Source organism: Bos taurus, chromosome 6 (assembly GCF_002263795.3).
Source record: "Bos taurus isolate L1 Dominette 01449 registration number 42190680 breed Hereford chromosome 6, ARS-UCD2.0, whole genome shotgun sequence".
In the NCBI taxonomy this organism is placed as follows: Eukaryota; Metazoa; Chordata; class Mammalia; order Artiodactyla; family Bovidae; genus Bos; species Bos taurus.
The window spans coordinates 100,517,718-100,535,170 of record NC_037333.1 but is presented as its reverse complement, the minus strand read 5'-3'; the positions used below and the strand labels follow the sequence as shown (position 1 = coordinate 100,535,170).

General features: G+C 39.1%; 1 protein-coding gene across 4 annotated transcripts in view; it reads right to left on the bottom strand.

The window, feature by feature from the left end:
- The window catches only part of ARHGAP24 (Rho GTPase activating protein 24), an 881,574-nt gene that overhangs the window by 352,120 nt on the left and 512,001 nt on the right, over positions 1-17,453 (bottom strand). The window contains exon 2 of one of the 4 annotated variants that reach the window (XM_059887611.1): positions 15,990-16,173. The exons of the other annotated variants lie outside the window; for them this stretch is intronic. Within the exon in view, the coding sequence (XP_059743594.1) occupies positions 15,990-16,124 (135 nt within the window). The 5' untranslated portion in view covers positions 16,125-16,173. The remainder of the gene's footprint in view (positions 1-15,989; positions 16,174-17,453) is intronic. 4 annotated transcript variants of the gene reach the window in all.

Below are 17,453 nucleotides of genomic sequence, written 5' to 3'. Positions count from 1 at the left end.
TGGCTCGTTGTCCAGTGCTCTTTTTCCATATCCCTGAAATTCTGACCACTCACCCATCACTCTTTAACTCTGCCCCTAGCCCCCCAACACCAAGTCCCGATTGACGAGCAGATGTAAACATGAATCTGGGGGAGCTGGCTTAACACTCATTGCTGAATTCTAATGAAAAAACTCAGTGATGTCCGTTTACAGAATCTTGCAAGATGATCTCTCAGAGTGCCTGGAATATGAAAGGCAGCAGCAGAGAAAAATGTCAGAGCTAATTTGCTGTGGCTTTTGGTTGAATGCAGAATGGCTCATTAAAACCTTAAACAGGTGGCAGGTTTGGCAGCCCACTGTGTGCATGCTCTGGACAGATTTATTATGCCTTTCATTTTCAAATATTTATGCAAAAACAGACTCCATGAGATAAATGATCACGTTCACAAGAGCATTCTGTTCAAGGCTGCTGTGATAACTGCCATATCAATCAAATTATGCAATGAAAACTTACCATCGATTTTACAATCATCATCAATTATTTGTAACTTAGGAAACTCTTTTCATTACTTTTCCATTTTAGTTTTGCAACCTTCCAGACAGTTTTTACCTAACAGCAGGAGACAGGGCCACAAAATGGGAACTATCTGCAGGTATTACCCCATATGCCAAGGTTCAGAGTGGGCATCTGATATGCATTTCAAAGCAAACATAATTCCATGTGAAGAACATTGGCTCCAAGGATCCTGTGTAATGACTGTAAGTAGAAAGGAACATGTAAATACTAGGGGCAAGTCCAAACATGGAGGCAGCTCTTTTCAGCAAATGAGTTGTTCCATAAGCCTGCTGAAGCTCAGCATAATGTAAAATAAAGCAAAGTACACACTTCAGAGTCACTGTTGAGTCCTTAATGTTGTTGTTCAGTCACTAAGTAGTGTCCGACTCTTTGCAACCACATGGACTATAGCATGACAGGCTTCCCTGTCCTTCACTCTCTCCTGGAGTTTGTTCATATGCATGTCCATTGAGTCAGTGCTTCCATCTAACCATCTCATCCTCTGCATCCCCCTTCTCCTCCTGCCTTCAACCTTCCCCAGCATCATGTTCTTTTCCAATGAGTTGGATCTTTGCATCAGGTAGCCAAAATACTGGAGCCTCAGCTTCAGCATCAGTCCTTCCAATGAATGCTCAGGCTTGATTTCCTTTAGGATTGTCTGGTTTGATCTCCTTGCAATCCAAGGAACTCCCAAGAGTCTTCTCCAGCACCACAGTTCAAAAGTATCAATTCTTTGGTGCTTAGCCTTCTTTATGGTCCAGGTCTCACATCCATACATGACTACTGGAAAAACCATAGATTTGACTAGACGGACCCTTGTGAGCAGAGCGATGACTCCTTAAACAACTGCAATAACCCCCTAGACTCACTGTGATCACTTTTCCAGGAGCTGATAGTTTCTACTAGTGGCATCTGCCACTTGCAGAAGGTTGGTTTCATCAGCTTTAAACCCTATAGGAAATTTTCTGCTAGGATATCCAGAAATGAATCCCCTCAATCCACTCTCACAGAACTTTCCAGATACTTTTGACCATGCAATGTCTGAAATTTCACACAGATTGAGGAATGCAACATGCTGCCAGCTAATTTCTTGTCATCTTGATGTACCAATGTCACTTCTCACAACTGCAGGATATATGCCCAATCTCACTTCTCACAGTTGCAGGATACATGCCCAATCTCCTTCAGAGAGGACTAGTAAGGGGGACAATACAGCTTCCATTTGTTCTTCCATTGAGCTTCCATTTCTTCTTCCATTAGGGAAACTCTGATTTTTTTTTTTTTAGCTTTTTATTTTGTATTGGATTCTGTGTGTGCTCAGTTGCTTCAGTCGTGTCCAACTCTTTGTGACTCCATGGACTGCAGCCTACCAGGCTCTTCTGTCTGTAGGATTCTCCTGGCAAGAATACTGGAGTGGGTTGCCATGCTCTCCTCCAGGGGATTTTCCTGACCCAGAGGTTGAACCCGCATTTCCTGCATCTCCTGCTTTGCAGGCAGAATCTTTACTGCTAAGCCACTGGGGAAGCTCCGTATTGGAGTACAGCCAATTAACAGTACTGTGACAGTTTCAGGTGGAAAGCAAAGGAACTCAGCCATACATATACATGTATCCATTCTCCCCAATACTCCCCTTCCATCCAGGCTGCCACATAACATTGAGTAGAATTCCCTGAGCTAAACAGCAGGTTCCTGTTGGGAAACCCTGGATATATTCTCTGCTGTTTTAGCTGAGCATCTCAGGGACACATGCATCTTAGTTTTTCAACTGGCTTCTAACACACAATTGTATCTTTCCATCTTCACTCCTGCCAAGAAGGCTTACCAGTCTTTACTTATTTTTTTTTTTCTCACTAGAAGTGCTCTCCTCTCTATTGCAAACCACATCATGTATCTTCTTTTCAAAACACTTCTCAAGAATAACCTCTATGAAGATTTTTCAGCCTTAACTCTCTGATTTCACATTGTTGCAGTTTCTCTCTTAGCACCTGTGAATAGGTCTGTACAACTTTAATTGGCTAGATGTATATTTACTTGTGGCCATTTTTGGTTTATATTTTCATCCCCATCATCTACTAGGAACTCTCAAACACTAAGAAAAAGCCTACCTCAAGGCAGATCCTTCAGATCAATTCAAAAGTCCTAAAATGTGAACAATTAGTTCAAGGTGTACAGGGTTAGTCTGCATATATCCTGCATAGGCAATATTATGCAGGCTGACATGTCTTTTATGGCAATGAAGGGTGCCATTAGCTCATAGGATTTCACTATTAGGCTGTCAGAAGAATGTAAGATTACCCTCAGAAATACTAAGTTCTAATCCTTGCTGTCTCTGCACTTACTAGCTTTGTGATTTCAAGTCACATAATATTCTCAGACTAGGCTCAGCTTTCTAATCTATAGAATGTGCAAAACAGCATTGCTCTGGAAACTTTTAAAGGAGGGTTGACTTAGATGAGGCATATATGCACTCATTTAGGAAACTATAAAGAAAGATATAGTATTCAAAAAAAGAAAGATAAAGTATTATTGTTATAACCATATATTAAAGAGATTTTTAAAAATTATTTTGGGATAAGTGATAAAACAGCACAATTGATATAACAGTCTTGAAAAGATGAGTATACCTTTGACAGTGGATGATAAATAATTTTAATTTAATATTGAGATGGGTGATTCAGCAAGACTAGTTGAATTTGCCTGCTTAATCCCTTTTAATTAGTCTAGTGATAACAGAAATAAACCCTGCTACTTCCCCTAGAGCAGCGGTTCTTAGAGCATGGTTACTGGTCTTGCAGCAATAACAGCATCTGGGAATAGTCTTAGAAATGCAAATTATGGGCACCCCAGACCAACTGAATCCTCATTCCAGCTGATGAATGCCAAACACTGAAAACCACTGTCTCAATTTGTAGGCTGTTAGTTCAGATACCACTAACTTGTCCAGTAAGCTTGGAGGCCAAGCTGGGATAAGAAGACATTATGAGAGTCTGTGTATGAACATCAACTAATTTTTTTCTGATTTTCAATCAATGCAGATTTCTTGTGATATTATTATTTTCATGGAATATAAGCTAGGCAACAAAATGGGACTTTGTCAGCCTTGATAAGTCTTTTTTTCTTTAAATAATAAATTCACATATATTTTTTTAAAAAGAGCATGGCCAGATTAGGGAACCAGAGTTGAGGGTTCTAAAAATATGGCTTCTGAAGTTACAAGGGAAAAGTCTCTGACTTTAGGTGACTAAGTGCATGAGACCAAGGTTAGCCATCAGCTTTAGAGTAACAGAAGGCAGTGCTGAGATGATCCTGCTTGTAAAGTGAAAGGTTGTACTAAAACATCCTCTAACAACTCTATCAGCTCTCCCTGTTCTAAACTGGAGTCTTCCTACTTTTCTTTCTCTTTCACTCACATTCTAAAAATTGGTTTCTTAGAAGAGAAGCCATGAAGGAAAGTCCAGAGACAGAAACCCTGAGAAGTTTCATTTGCCATGCCATGAGGTAATTGAAATAAAGTCATAAGAACTAATTAAAATTCAGCTGTGATATAACTAAGGCCACCTAGGGAATACTTTTTAAGTAAGTTCTTCACCTCCCCCATTAGAGATAACAGTTTTCATAATTTATATCATTACTCTCATGTATGAGTTTGTACCATATACTTGCACATTCATAAATGATACACAACAGTATCAACTGTTTTTTATTTTATATAAATGACAGCACTTTGGCACTTATTTAAAACTCATTCATTTTAACTCCAATACAGTGCACTGACTTAATATCCCTCAATTTATTTTCCTTAGTCTTATTAATGGATGTAAGTGTTTCTGAGTATTCCTAATTACAAACAGAACTGAATCAATACTCAAGTATTTCTCTTCATGAGCACATGTCCAAGACTCTTTAGAATAAGGCTGGTGGTAGAACTGCTATGTAGTATGGTACATTTCACAGTTTTGTCAATTTATATTTCAGGAATAATACAGGAGAGTTATCTTATTCCCACACCCTCATTTGATAGAGTCTGTCTTAATTTTATCAATCTCATGTGTATGAAGTACCATATTTTCATTTGCCTGCTTCTGAGCCTTTATAATGAGATGGATCACCTTTTCATATTTCATTGTTATTAAGGTTTTCTTTTACGAGTTGCCATTCTAATTCTTTGATGTATTTGTCTGTTGATCTTTGCCTTGAATACTTTTCAAATATTAATTTTTTCCAAATATATCTATATATGTACATACATATATATATAAATGATATAAAAATACATACATATTCCTAAAAAAATTCAGCTGTGAAAAGAATATGAAACAGTACCAAGTTTTAAGAATTACATAATCAATTATGTCTATCCTTTAAAAGGAGCCTGCATATAGGTGAGTGGGAATGCCTTAAGGACTTTTTGTATCATTATAAAGTGGGATGAGGATCTGTCCCAAATAAGGACAGTACAAATGCAGGTGTACAGCATGGGATCTTCAAATCTAGGACACTGAGTCCCTGATGCTGGGAAACGTTGAAGGCAGGAGGAGAAGGGGATGGCAGAGGATAAGATGGTTGGATGGCATCACCGACTCAATGGACATGAGTTTGAGCAAGCTCTGGGAGTTGGGGATGGACAGGGAAGCCTGGCATGCTGCAGTCCATGGGGTTGCAAAGAGTCAGACATGACTGAATGGTTGAACTGAACTGAACTGAAGGGGAGGGAGAACTTAAGCAAAAAGAAGGGCAGAGGTCAACACAACTGCTACAGACTGAGCATGTTTCCTGTCAAAGCTCATCTTTGTCTTATTGAGGGAAAATCTCTTCTACAAGCTTCTTCTATCAAAAACATGCCATAGCCACCGGAAAGCTTAGCAAAGGTGAAACTCACACTCCTCTGAGTATAGAAATTAATGCCTACCAAAACAAAACAAAACTCCAGTGCTCTTAGAGAAAGGATGACATAGATTCAATGTATTATTCAAGATAGCATGCTATTATACCATTACGGCTACAGAACATCAAGTTATCAGACATGAAGAAAATAAGTATTCAGTAGGGGAGATAGTTATACAAAGAGAGACAGCTGACCTCTGAATACTAGAATTTAGTATTTTACATTTCCACTTTTCAAATGTCTTTAAATAAAGTTTTTCCTGAATCCCCATCCTGATTGAGACTCAGCAGCAAAGGTTTCCTTGCCATGGAGAGATCCACACAGCCAGCTTCTTCCTCACTACTGGAGCCCAGCTGGAACCAGAAGCCTGCCTCTCTTTTTTCTTGGCACCAAAACTCAGAGCTGACTGGGTAGCCAGCTCTGCTGCTGATACAGAGCAATAATAAAGCTGATGATGAACAGAAGTCTACCTAACTCACTGCCAAGACCAGTCTCTGCAACTCCAACTGAGGGTGGGCTGGGTGGGGTAGGTCGGGAGAAGATACTCAAGTACAGTCTCTCCCACTTTGAGCCTCCACATTGCCTTCTCCGTCTATCCTGTGTCATGACTGGAACAAAGTTATAAGGTCCCAGAGAGTTGAGAAACCATTCATGCACTTCTAAAGGGCAACCATTCCCCTGTGTTCAAGCTCAGTCGTGTCTGACTCTTTGGACCCCAGGGACTGTAACCCACCAGGCTCCTTCTGTCCATGGGATTTCCCAAGCAAGAATAGTTGAGTGGGGTGGCATTTCCTTCTCCATGGGGATCTTCCCAACCCAGAGATCAAACCCTAGTCTCCTACATTGGCAGGTGGATTCTTTACCACTGCACCACCTACACTTCCACTTTTAAAGGGAGGCTGGACTAAAAGGATGAAAGGAAATGTACAAGCAAGGGAGGTTTGTAGCCAGAAAGTGACAACTCTCATCTTGCCACCACATGTCTTAACTGGACTTCTTCTCTCCCTACTTCATTCCTACTCCACTCAGATTCTCTCCCAGTGCTTTTGTCTTTATGCACAAGGCTAAGTAATTTTAAGAGAAATTCAATCTGCATGGTTTATGATTCATTTATACACATAAAACACATCAGAATGGCGACAGAGGGCTTTCTGAGCCTGCTTTCCTGAGTTTGCTTCCTCATTAGGAATGGAAACTGTGCTGTGTTCATATTAAACCCATTCATCTTTTCACCCATTCATCATTCATCTTTTAAAGTTTCACTAAAAAGCGTGGGTCCCAAAAGGAAGGAGTAAGTTAAAAGTTGGTAACGCTGCTCCATAAATGGGGGAAAAGCACTGACCACAGACCTCGGGTCTTTTGAGGATTCTCAAAAAGCTTAGAGATTTCCCTGCATTTGCTCAGTGATACTTGCAATATATTCTGCCATTCAGTAGAGGCTTCAGCAGGTATTCATTTTTGCAGGCAACCCTAGTCATCAGTGATAATTTTGAACCTCAGAAGTCAGAATAAGAAAACTTTTACAGAGAGCTCTGCTTTCAAATAGCTTCCCTGGTGGCTCAGATGGTAAAGAATCTGCCTGCAATGTGGGAGACCTAGGTTCAATCCCTGGGTAGGGAAGATCCCCTGGAGAAGGGCATGGCAACCCACTCCAGCATTCTTGCCTGGAGAATTGATGCTTTTGAACTGTGGTGTTGCAGAAGACTCTTGAGAGTCCCTTGGACTGCAAGGAGATCCAACCAGTCCATTCTGAAGGAGATCAGCCCTGGGATTTCTTTGGAAAGAATGATGCTAAAGCTGAAACTCCAGTACTTTGGCCACCTCATGCGAAGAGTTGACTCATTGGAAAAGACTCTGATGCTGGGAGGGATTGGGGGCAAGAGGAGAAGGGGACGAAAGAGGATGAGATGGCTGGATGGCATCACTGACTCGATGGACGTGAGTCTCAGTGACTCTGGGAGTTGGTGATGGACAGGGAGGCCTGGCGTGCTGCGATTCATGGGGTCGAGAAGAGTTGGGCATGACTGAGCAACTAAACTGAACTGAACTGAACTGAAAAGGACTGTAGATATGGGAAAGCCATTCTGTTTGAGTGTTGGTAAGTCTCTCTGTGGGGAATGTGGTGGAAATTTTGCAAGTGATAAAAAGACATACCAGGCAAGGAATGGTTTGAGAGGGAATGCAAACTTTCAGGCAAGAATGCTGTGTTAGAATGTGGCAGGCAGCAAGGCAAGTGCATCAGAAAGAAATGATGGGAATCAGATCAGTAGGAATTGATGACCTAAAATGGCATTTGCTCTCTTCTTTATGCCTTGGTGACAGCCTTCTCCAAGAAAGGAGATATGGGGTGGAAGAGAGGAGGATGAGGAAGTGAATTCAAGTTCTCATCTGTTTAGTTGACTGGGTTCAGGATGTAAATTATATAGGAGACTGCGAAGGTATTAATTTAATATTCCCTGGCACTTTCTCATCTGTTTGCAGTACTGGTGATTTGGGAGTGGTTTTATTTGAGTTGGCTAACACAGCACTTATTAAGGTTTCACAATTCCAAACACCACGGGCAAGTTGCAATCCTAACAATTTATGTCACGTAAATGTCATATAGAATCACCCTACCTTCCTGTAAAGGTTGGGAGGACACTAAGTAGGCAACCTCAGAGAATGTCCCCCAGCTTCCAATCTTCTCTCTTCCTCTGCTGGAACACCTGTGTACCGTGGTCTATGTTCAGCTTCTTTATTCACCCAAACAAGCTTAACAGCTTATTGGATTAAAAAAAAGTAGTTGGGTTATGTAATATTCAAGTAAGAGAAATTATTCTTGGGATAGAATCAGGTTTGCAGTCATCTCATCCCAATTCAGACAAAAATTACTTTTCACAGCTTCACATTCCTTCTTTCCTCCTTCTACTTTTCCTGGCTCCCTTCCAAGAGTCAGTGCTCTGGGGATCTGTTCTTCAGCCCCACTATAGAGTGTCGACATACCTTCCTATACAAGTGAAGAACTTAGCTTGCCAACATCCTGGGTTTGTTTTTCCTGGATTACTGAAAAGATCTACATATTTGATTGTGCTTTTTGTTACAATTTTGTGTGCAGGAGTAGATGCATTAAAAGATTTTTCTACCACTATCTTCTGTGGAAAGTTCAGTCCACTAAAATATGTATGATTAGACTGAAATGTCTGATATATCCCATAGAAACCTATGTTCTGCATGTTTGAAAGTACAGGGTCAATGCAGTTTACCTTTTAATATATATCTATATATATTATAGATATCTATATCTAATATATATCTATATATCTACATATCTATATCATGTGTGTATGTGTGTGTGTATATATATATATATATATATCTGTATCTAAGAAGTGAAGTGAAAGTTAGTCGTGTCTGACTCTTTACAACCCCATGAACTATATGGTCCATGGAATTCTCTAGGCCAAAATACTGGAGTGGGTAGCCTTTCCTTTCTCCAGGAAATCTTCCCAACCCAGGGATTGAACCCAGGTCTCCCTCATTGCAGGCAGATTCTTTACCAGCTGAGCCACATATTAAAAGGTAGACTGCATTGACCCTGTATTTTCAAACAAATATATATATATTCAGTGTCAAATATATATATGTTGTAGTGTCAGTGATTTTGGAGTAGTTTTATTTGAATTGGCTAAATAGCACTTGTTAAGATTTCATAATTCCACACACCATGGGCAAGTTGCAATTCTAACAAGTTATGTCAACTAAACACATGTGCATATTAAAATATGCAAATTAAACACATTATATGTAGTACATATGTATTTGCATGCTTTAATTATGTTGCTTTAGTCATGTATGACTCTTTGAGACCCTATGGACTGTAGCCTGCCAGGCTCCTCTGTCCATGGGATTCTCCAGGCAAGAATATTAGAGTGGGCTGCCATGCCCTTCTCCAGGGGAACTTCCCAACCCAGGGATCAGACCCGCATCTCCTGCATCTCCTAAATTGCAGGTGGATTCTTTACCCACTGAGCCACCTGGGAAGCCCAAGTGTATGTGTATATATAGAAACACACATATATATACTATACATTTTTTATTGGTAGTTATTTTGAATGGCACTTCCGGCTATCAAACATTATCTCTCACTTCTTTTTCTAACTTCCCCTTCTCATATGAAGTCTAGCAAAATGTAAAGTGTGACTGTCCTGGAGAGATTAAGATGGGCCTCTTTACCTGCTATCATACCCTATTTTCCAAATAATACATTATGAATTTTTCATTATATGTGTTGCCACAATATGTTGACAGTATGGCCTTGACATCTGAATTAGGTGAAACTTCAGATTAGGGTCAGACTTCCTCAACTAAATAACAACATGCTGTTTCTCTAGGCAATTTGCTTTGGAAGTGAAACTTGAATTTTGAGGCACTTCTCCCTGGGTGTCAGTATAACAGGCAGATTTTGAAGGCTCAACATTCTTCAACTTTGTGCACTTAACAGTGAACTGGGAACATGGTCATTGAGTTAGAAGCTGCAACCACCAAGCTTTCCAGAGCAAATCCTGTCCCTTGTTGATGAAATGGCTGTTAAGAGAACCACAGGAAAGGCATGATACAAATGGCAATGCTAGAAATTCTAACACAATGTAAAATCTAGATGCATCCCATCTAAGAGTGCACCTTGGCTCAGACCATGACATCTCTCTCCTTGGTTTTTTCACAGACTCCTAACTGATGGTCTTAACTTTGGTCTTCCCTTCTCCCTTCTCCTCTCCAAAACCAGAGGCATGTAGTGAATATCCAACACTTTAGTTTACAAGCTTAAAACCCTACATTGTTCTCTGGGTTAACTTCCAGTTCTTTACTGTGGATTGGATCCCAAGGCCCATCATGAAGGACTGTTTTCCCTATGCATGCGTGTGCACTCAGTCATGTCCAAATCTTTGTGGCCCCATGGACTGTAGGCCACCAGGCTCCTCCATCCATGGGATTCTCCAGGCAAGAATACTAAAGTGGGTTGCCATTTCTTACTCCAGGGGATCTTCCCAATCCAGGGATCAAACCCACATCTATTATTGTCTCCTGCATTGGCAGGTGGGTTCTTTACCACTAGCGCCATCTGGGAAGCCCTGTTTTCCCTATATCCATAAGTGTTATTTCTTGAGGCTCTCATCTCTGAAACGCAGACAAAACACGATATGCAAAATCCCATGCTCTTTGCAAGGACAATCTCTTCTTTTCTCATTCTAGTTAACTCTCACCCATCTTTTGATCTCAGATTAGAGGTTATTTCTTCTAGGAAAATGCCTTTAGTCCCTTCTATGTGCTACTATTCTAACCTGTACTTGTCTGTATTTAGTTAGCATTTTACAAGTGCACTATAATTGTCTATCAACTTTCCTGCTCTTTCATTTTCTCCATCAGCTCCACCATTTTCTCCATCAGAGCTTCTCTTATTTTCCTAGAGGCCCCTGTAGCTTGCTCCCTGCCTGCACATAGTAAGTTCTCAGTCACCAGCTGTAGCATAGATGAATAAATGGAATACAACTTAACACTATTTCTGTTTTGTTGTAATGGTCTTTGACTTGATGACAGAGAAATTACAAACTACAAGTCTGGTGAAAGTCTATGAACAAAGGATTAGAGTAAGCCAATCAAATCACCGAGGAGAAGATGGGCCAAGCACTTTAGTAAGACACTCATTATACTCTGAATCCTGTTATTTATTTTTATTATCAGTCCATCAAGAGTACTGGGGCTTCCCTGATGGCTCAGCGGTAAAGAATCTGCCTGTCAATGCAGGAGATGTGGGTTCAATTCCTGGGTTGGGAAGATCCCCTGAAGAAGGGAATGGCAACCCACTCCAGTATTCTTGCCTGGGAAATCACATGGACAGAGGAGTCTGGAGGCTACGGCCCATGGGGTCACAAAAGAGTCGGACATGATTTAGAAACTAAAAAAACAACAAAAAATCAAGAGTACTATAAAGAAGGAAACTCAAGATATTGTGCCAACTAGCATCTAAATAAGCCTTCAGATGCCTACAATTTTTACATTTAAAAGATCTTTAGAATATTTCACTCAACCACTTAAGGAAGCCTTTGTATTTGTTTACTTAATACAAATGCTTCCTACAAATGCTTCTAGATGCTACCAAACTCTTTAACTTCAATTTAAGTGTTTTCCTATTCTTTGTTTCTAGAAATAGACGGGGGGTGGGGGTGGGGGGTGGGGAAACAGCAGCTAAACAACTGTAAACCCCAAGAGAATCAGACAACAAACCAATAAGAGATTTAAGAAATTCTCTTCTGCCTTTCTGGTCAATTTCTATTCACCTTTCGTGGTAACATTTGATTCTTTAGGACACAGAAAAACACCAATATTAACTTACTGGTATAGAATTCAGGAATATAATTTATGGGTCTTAGGAGAAGAGCATAAAATGAATGACAACGTTAAACAGAACCTACATATTTGATAAATTAAATTGAGCTTTTTGTGTAACTTGTAGTTTCTGAAAGCTTACAAGATTAGACAAAGTAAAGAAAGACCTTGTGATGATCTGATTAGCAAGCTGTAATCGATCAAGCCTGTAGGTTATTTCCTTTTGACCACCAAAGAAAAAGTTAAACCAGAAGAGTTTAGAAATGGAGTTGCCCTGCTCCTTCCCTGGTACTTTAGAAAGATTCACTCCCCAATTACTCAATTATAGTTAACTGTACTACTTTCCTTCCTTGCTGATTATGAACCAGTCACAATCTGTATTTTATACTTCTGACATTACCTATTCATTACATTTAATTTCAGGAAGATGCCCCTACACATCAATTTTGCTACAAAACGTATTTACAGCAAAATCCATGCAGTGTTCCTAATGACTTTTCTAGCTTTGTAACATGTATCAGTCATCCTTGTAATATTCCTGATCAAATGTCTGGATTTAAGTATGTTAGTAAGAAAATGGAAGCCACATGCATCAAGGTATTGACTTTCTATTTCTGAAGTCTTAATAAAGGTGGTGTAAGATTAATTGAAACTCTCAAAATACCAAATGGACTAGAAATTGAAACTCTAAAAATAACAGAGAAAACTTTGCCTAACAATAGCTTTTTAAAGAATCCCCAGGTACAGATTCTCTTTTAAATTAATTCAGCCAAGTCCCCTCCCCTTGCTGTGTTTCTCACCATTTCATTCCTTGCCATCCTGGACATCTGAGTTATAAAACCAGTAGTTGTGAATGAATGATCTGGCTGTTCTGTTATATTTACATGGAAGATGCATTTTAAAGCTACTTTAACACATTATTTGAAAAGAAAAGTTGACATTTTAGAAACAAAAAAAATGAGAAATATTGAGCAACACTAAAGTGTGAGAGTTAATTCAATCACTAGCATCTACATTTTCCCTGCTTTGTGGCTGGGGGGTAGGTCTAAGGTATTTACTGATTGGCTTCTTTCTCTAGAGAAAATAATGCACATAAGGAGAGAATGAGAGGGGGAGTCACAACTAAGTTAATTATAAAATTAGATTTTAGGTACTCTACTACAAAGTTAAAAGCCTTTAAAATCTTAGGCTAAGCAGATTTCATTTTTTCCACACAACCCACCAAGGTTGACTGAGAAGTAATAAGGCCAATTTCCCCTAGCAACAAGTCAGGCTGCCCTCGTAGCTGCTTGTGTAGCTGCCAAGCATTCTGAACTTTAAGGGAAAAGGAAGCTATTTTGAAGAACTAACAAGTGAAAAGAAACCAATTATTTTTCAGGATGGCCTCAAAAGAATATCTTCTAAGCTATCAGACATGGTGCTTAGAGAACTGAGTGGTACTAGGGATCCAAAACAAGGGAAAAATGTAAATAGGAAAGATCCCTAATATAATCTCTCTTTTTATAAAGTCCTTCTATCATGAGGATTTCCTTTTCATAAAAATCAGAATGAGTAAGGGGATAAAAGAACTATAGCATATAACGTATTAGGAAACATATTAATAACCTTGCTGTACTTTAGCTATAAAAATGTTTATCAAAATGAGACAGAATTCTCTAACATGTCTAATATGTAATATATTATATCTGACATATCATTTCAAGTAATAGAATTGGCAGGGAGACAATTAACATGGCCACTCTATACATCTGAAATACTCGAACCTATGTTCCACCTTGTCTCAAACACAGGCATAGTTTGAGATACTACCGCTATTCTATAGGAATTTAACTAAAAAATATTTTTAAATCAGATAAACATCTTCATTTTTATTTTATGACATTGTAATTTTTGAAATCAGCCTTTTGAAAATCTAAGAGGCAGAATTCCTGGTTTCACTTCCCCAAACCACTCCATTAGCAGCCTCCTCGTTCTATTACTGGCAACTCCATCCATTCAGTTGTTCTGGCCAAAAATTTCAGTCCAAAGTTTCATTTCTCAATCTCAACATCATTGACACTTGAGGCTGGAATGTTGTCCTTCAGAGAGACCTGTTCTGTGCATCATAGGATGTTTAGTAGTATCTCTGGCCTCTGTCTGCTTGACACATAGCATCTTCCCCAGGTAGGATACCCAATATATGACCAGACACTGTCCAGTGTTCTCTGTCCCCAGCTGAAAACCACTGCCTGAGTGTCATGATTGACTTGGATGTCTCTCACACCTCATATAAATCTCCTAGCAAATCCTATTGGCTCTGCTTCAAGACATACTGAAAATACAAGGACTCCTCACACCTCCACTGCTTATGCCTTGATCCTAGCTGTCATCATCCAAATCCTAGATGACTCCAAGGGCCTCCTAACCTGTCTCTTTGCTTCCACCCTTGGCCATTTTTATTCCCAACACACCAGTCAGGGAGATACTACTAAACTATTATAAACTTCTCTACACGAAATCTTCCAATAATTTTCCCTCTTACAAAGAGTAAAGCCAAAGTTCTTAAAATGGCTTTTCTGATGTTATCTCAATCTACTCCAGTCACACTGGCCTCCTTGCTCTTTCTAGTACATTTCAGGCAGGATGCTGCTTCGGGTACCCGCTGATTCTTCTGCCTGGCAGGCTTATTCCAAGTCTTTGCTTAAATGTCACCCTCCCCGCTCAGTGAACCCATCCCTGACAACTAGATTTGAAAGGGCACTTCTCTCTACCCCAAATCTCTGTCCCTTTCCTTGTTATTTTTCTCCAAAGTACTTACCAAAGTACTTTCTCCAAAGTAGCTTACTGTATCATACATTTACTAATTTTGGTCATTATCTGGTTCTTCTCACTAGGTTGTATGTTCTATGATGATAGCATTTTCTACTTAAAAAAATTTTTTTTTATTTTACTAATTTATCTTCAGGGCCAAAAATAGTTCCTGGCACATTATTAAGAGGCTCTGAATCAAAATGAATGCAATGAATGGTCTCTGAAGGATTACTACTGGATACTCTCAAAGGGACTTTTTAGGATTTTCAAAACCATTTATTTAGATTTGGTTATTCAGTTTAGAGAATGAAAACGTAAATATTTTATTTGTGATACTTTCAAATTTTTGAAACTGTTCTGAAGTCTCAGAACAACTTTTCTTATAGTGCCCTTGAATTTGAAGAGCAAGGTGATACAAATTTTTGCCCTTGATGCTTATAGAACTTCAAGGAAATATTTTTAGATTTTCTTATGCTTGTTAGTTATGGAGAAGGCAATGGCACCCCACTCCAGTACTCTTGCCTGGAAAATCCCATGGATGGAGGAGCCTGGTAGGTTCCAGTCCATGGGCTTGCTAAGAGTCGGGAACAACTAAGCGACTTCACTTTGACTTTTCACTTTCATGCATTGGAGAAGGAAATGGCAACCCACTCCAGTATTCTTGCCTGGAGAATCCCAGGGACGGTGGAGCCTGATGGGCTGCCGTCTATGGGGTCGCACAGAGTCGGACAAGACTGAAGCGACTTAGCAGCAGCATGCTTGTTAGTTAAAACCAAACAAATCTTTACAAAACTCATGTAGTCAAAACTGAATCATAATATTTTTTAACACAACCTAGAGCCACAAATTTCTTCAGTGCTTCATTCAACCTATATCAATTTTTAAATCTCAACTATGCATAAAAGTGTAAAGTTTGATTTTGCCAAACAATTCATCTTACAATTAAAGAAAATTTGCTCAATATCTTGTAATAGCCTATAATGCAAAAGAATCTGAAAAAGAATACACACACACACATATATATATACATATGTATAACTGAATAATTTTCCTATACACTTGAAACCAATACAACATTGCAAACTGACTATACTTCAATAAAAAGAAAGAAAAAAAAAAACTCAAGTCCCTTTTCAACTAGGAAGTCTTTTCCCCTGCTTTGTCTGGATGACCTCAGCTCATAGCAATGCTACTGTCTACCTTGGGACCATTCTCTGTTAATTCTTTTTATAAATCAAAATAACCACTCAGAAAATATCCTCAATTGCTTGAATGTTGAAAACACTTGGGAACAGTTTAATTTTTCAGGTGGTTTGCTTATGAGGGCCTATATTTACTTTTGATTACTTTTACTCTTAATTTTCTTTTGTGAGTATCACATATGAGAGGCTGAGGGGCTTGGATTTCTCTGCTTACCTCCTTGGCTGGGTTAGCCTGCCTTTGCCATGTGTCTTTGCCAACATCATACTCACAGGGCCAGTTAAAAGGAGCTCTAAGACTTGGCCAACCGCAGAGGAAACAAATGGCTTCAAAGATTCCCATGGCCCACATTTGCGACTAATCTGTGTGAGAACATGCCAACATTGCTATGAAGATGGTCCTGGGAAAATGAATGTAAATGTTATGATGCTGAACCAAATTCAGAATCAGATTTAGTCTCATGTAGTGGAATACTTTAAAATTCAGAAAACCAATGCAAAGAAGTATTTTTTGAGTGCTTACTGTATGCTTAACTCTGTATACAGCACCATTTCATCACAATAACTTGGGGTTCAAATAATATTTATCAAAATATTTCTATTTGGTCCAACAAACAACAGGTTGACAATTGTAGTTCTTTTATTGGTTTTCATGGCAAGAAAACCAATGAGTACTAAACTTTGTCTCAGAGTCTCAGATAATGAATTTCACAGAATGATCAATTACATATTCCTTCGAATTTAATAATCTTGCTTTGCTTACTGATAAAAAGGGGATAGTAGATCCAAGAGTTCCAATATCGGGAGCTTAATTTTTTTTAATTATTTAAAGTATACTTTATAGACATTTATACAAGAGCAGTGTAAAGGAAAAAAACAATGTTCCTTCTATTGTCAGGGGCAAAAAGAAATTCTTGACAAATTGGTCAGTGAGAATGTGATTGTAAGTGAAGAATAATTAGAGCTGTGACACTGGTAAAACTTGCATTTTGTAGTCATTAGCTACCCCTGAAGTATTTGTACTTTGCCAACAAAATGAGGATATTTTTTCCTTGTGAAAGTGCCTAGAGCATAAAGTCATTAATTTCTCTAATACCCCATCCCTGTGGGAGAGCAGGCAAGCATGAAGTGTTCAAAAGATTCCTGTTTTGACTGCTTTACCTCCCAGATTTCATTATTTCAGTTTATTTTTTAAGACTCAATTTTATTTATTTTTTTATTTTAACTTTTGGCTGCATGGCATGTGGGGTCTTAGTTCCTCAACCAGGGATCGAACCCCTGTCCCCTGCATTGGAAGGTGAGGTCCTAACCACTGGATCACCAATGAAGTGCCCCAGATTTTTTAGATACCAATGGAAACTTTCATCACTGGCTAGATATTAAAGATTCATTGCTAATTTCAGTACACAAGTTCTGAGAAGGAAGGGTTAAAAGAGAAGAAGGTATTTCTCCTTTCCTTGCAGAATTCCTTCTTACACTTTACGGAACTCTAAAGGAAGAACAAAAGTAGGCCATTCAGAATGCATTACCTTTTCTCCAAAGGTTTTAGTGTGCCTGACAGCACTTCATTAAAACACAATCATGAGTAGGTTCCAAGAAATTATTTTTCCAATTATACAGCTTACATAAGTTGAGGCTTGGAAAGATGGAGAAATTTAGCCATGTCCTCCCCAACCCTCCA